Source organism: Bison bison, unplaced genomic scaffold (assembly GCF_000754665.1).
Source record: "Bison bison bison isolate TAMUID 2011002044 unplaced genomic scaffold, Bison_UMD1.0 scf7180017864236, whole genome shotgun sequence".
In the NCBI taxonomy this organism is placed as follows: domain Eukaryota; kingdom Metazoa; phylum Chordata; class Mammalia; order Artiodactyla; family Bovidae; genus Bison; species Bison bison.
Window position 1 is genome coordinate 9,812,764 of NW_011494808.1, and position 2,527 is coordinate 9,815,290.

Sequence of the window (2,527 nt, forward strand, 5' to 3'; positions counted from 1 at the left end):
CAGTCTCCCTCAGTCATCTGACTGCTCATCCATGTGTATAGTCATGCATTTATTCTTGGAAAAAGACAGACACGTAGGTACCAGGAACCTCCTCCTGCACAGGAATCTGGAAGGATTACACCAGATATTCTCCTCAAGACCCGGCATCCTCACAGAGAAGGCAGACGCGCAAGCATGGTGATGCATGTGCAGATAGGGGCATGGGGCAGCGGAGGGTACCCAGTGCGTGCTCCTTCTACACGGGCAGCTGTGACGCTGTCTACACGGGCAGCTGTGACGCTGTCTACACGGACAGCTGTGAGTGTCTACCAGCATCGAGGAGGCCAGGCTTGAACTGTGTCCTCAAGCAGACATGATGATTGGTTGTTTGCCATACATTGATGTGGGTTTAGAGTATATGTGGAGTGGGATGTGACTGAAATAAATAAAAATTAATACACTGCCATGGCTTCACATTTTCTAGGCTTAATTGCTAGTTGAAACTTGCCTTTCAAAAAATGAGTTATATTAACTACTCTAGATTGAATCAGTTCCTTTCCATACCTTGGAAAAATATTTACCCATATCAGTAAGGCCCTACTTTACTTTTCCTTCCCAGTCAAGTTGTTCAAAATATTTTTCCCCACTAGACTCCTTTCTGAATCCCTCCTCCATCCCTGACCCTTCTCAAAAGGGTCAGACTTCACATTTTTTTTTGCACATATACATTTTTATTTTTATTGTGTGAATACCTAGGGGATTGCAGGGTCATATAGTAATTGAATATAACTTTGTAAGAAATTGCCAAATATTTCCAAAGTGCTACCATATTTTGCATTTCAACCAACAAGTATGAAATTTCCAGTTGACCTACATCCTTGCCAACACTTGGTACTGTTTTTCTTCTTAATTTTAGCCCTCCTAGTAGGTGATAGTAATATGTAATAGTTTTATTTTGCATTTCCCCAGTGATGCTAAGCAGATTTTTATTTGCATATTTGCTGTTTGTATTTCTTCTTTTATGAAATGTCTGTGCAAAATTTTTGCATATCTTCGAGTTAATATTTTGTTATTGAACTATAAGACTTTTTTATGTATTCCAAATGCATTTTTTGTTAAATATATGTGTTGCATATTTATTTTTCTTAGCAATAGCTGGCTCCCCCACTTTTTTTTTACTTTTTGTTTTATACTTGCATATAGTTGGTTAACAGTGTTGTTATGGTTGTGATGTTAGTGTTGTGATGGTTTCAGGTATACAGCAAAGTGATTCATTTGTACTTATGTATGTATCTATACTTTTTCAAATTATTTCCCTATTTAGGTTATTACAGAATACTGAGCAGAGTTCCCTGTGCTATGCAATAGGTCCTTTTGGTTACATATTTTAAATATAGCAACATGTTGCCTTTTCTTTATGTTTTAATGCTGTCTTTCAAAGGTAGGAAGCTTTAATTTTGATACACATTCAGCTCTCTGTATTCAAAAATTCTGTATCAGCAGATCCAACCAACTGCAAGTGGAAAATATTTTTTAAAACTCTAGAAAGTTCCAAAAGGCAAAATTTGAATTTTTTGGGCTGGCACAGGCAACTATTTACATAACATTTACATTGTATTAAGTATTATAAGTGATCTCAACTTAGCAGCAGCAGCAGAGATGATTTAAAATGTATAGGAGGATGTGTGTAAGTTATATGCAAATCCTATGCTATTTTATATAAGGGACCTGCGTATCCTCAGATTTTGGTATCCAGGCAATCATGGAACAAATGCTTTGTGAGAAAATGACTTCTCTTTGAGGTTACTCACTAAATAACACAAAGGTCCGTATAGTCATAGCTATGGTTTTTCCAGTAATCATGTATGGATGTGATGGTTGGACCTTAAAGAAGGCTGAGCCCTGGAGAACTGATGCTTTCAAACTGTGGTTCTGGAGAAGACTCTTGAGAGTCCCTTGAACAGAAAGGAAATCAAACCAGTCCATCCTGAAGAAAATCAGTCCTGAATATTCATTGGAAGGACCGATGCTGAAGCTGAAACTCCAGTACTTTGGCCATGTAATGGGAAGAGCTGACCCACTGGAAAAGACCCTGATGCTGGGAGAGATGGAAGGTGGGAGGAGAAGGGGCAATAGAGGATGAGTTGGTTGGTTGGCATCACCAACTCAACGGACATGAGTTTGAGTAAACTCCGGGAGATGGTGAAGAACAGGGAAGCCCAGTGTGCCACAGTCCCTGGGGTCTCAAAGGTCAGACATAACTTAGTGACTGAACACCACGACCAACAAGAACAAATAACTGATAAAGATCACCAAAAATCTTGATGACATGAAGTCTCACAGAAGTTGGCATCTTAATTGGTCCTTCCACAGGCAGCCTTCGACAGTGCTGACCACCTAGTATTTCCTTTTGTAAACATACTTTCCCTCTTGCCTCTGGGCGTCATACTCCCTGTCCTTATCTTTTTTTTTTTTTTTTAAATTAATTTTATTTTTAAACCTTACATAATTGTATTAGTTTTGCCAAATATCAAAATGAATCCACCAC

The 2,527-nt window shown here is 38.6% G+C and overlaps 1 protein-coding gene across 1 annotated transcript in view; it reads left to right on the plus strand.

The window, feature by feature from the left end:
- The first annotated feature begins 200 nt into the window (after positions 1-200).
- ZNF385D (zinc finger protein 385D) overlaps positions 201-2,527 on the plus strand; it is a 275,444-nt gene continuing 273,117 nt past the window's right edge. Inside the window, exon 1 of the mRNA XM_010846455.1 lies at positions 201-297. Within this exon, the coding sequence (XP_010844757.1) occupies positions 201-297 (97 nt within the window). The remainder of the gene's footprint in view (positions 298-2,527) is intronic.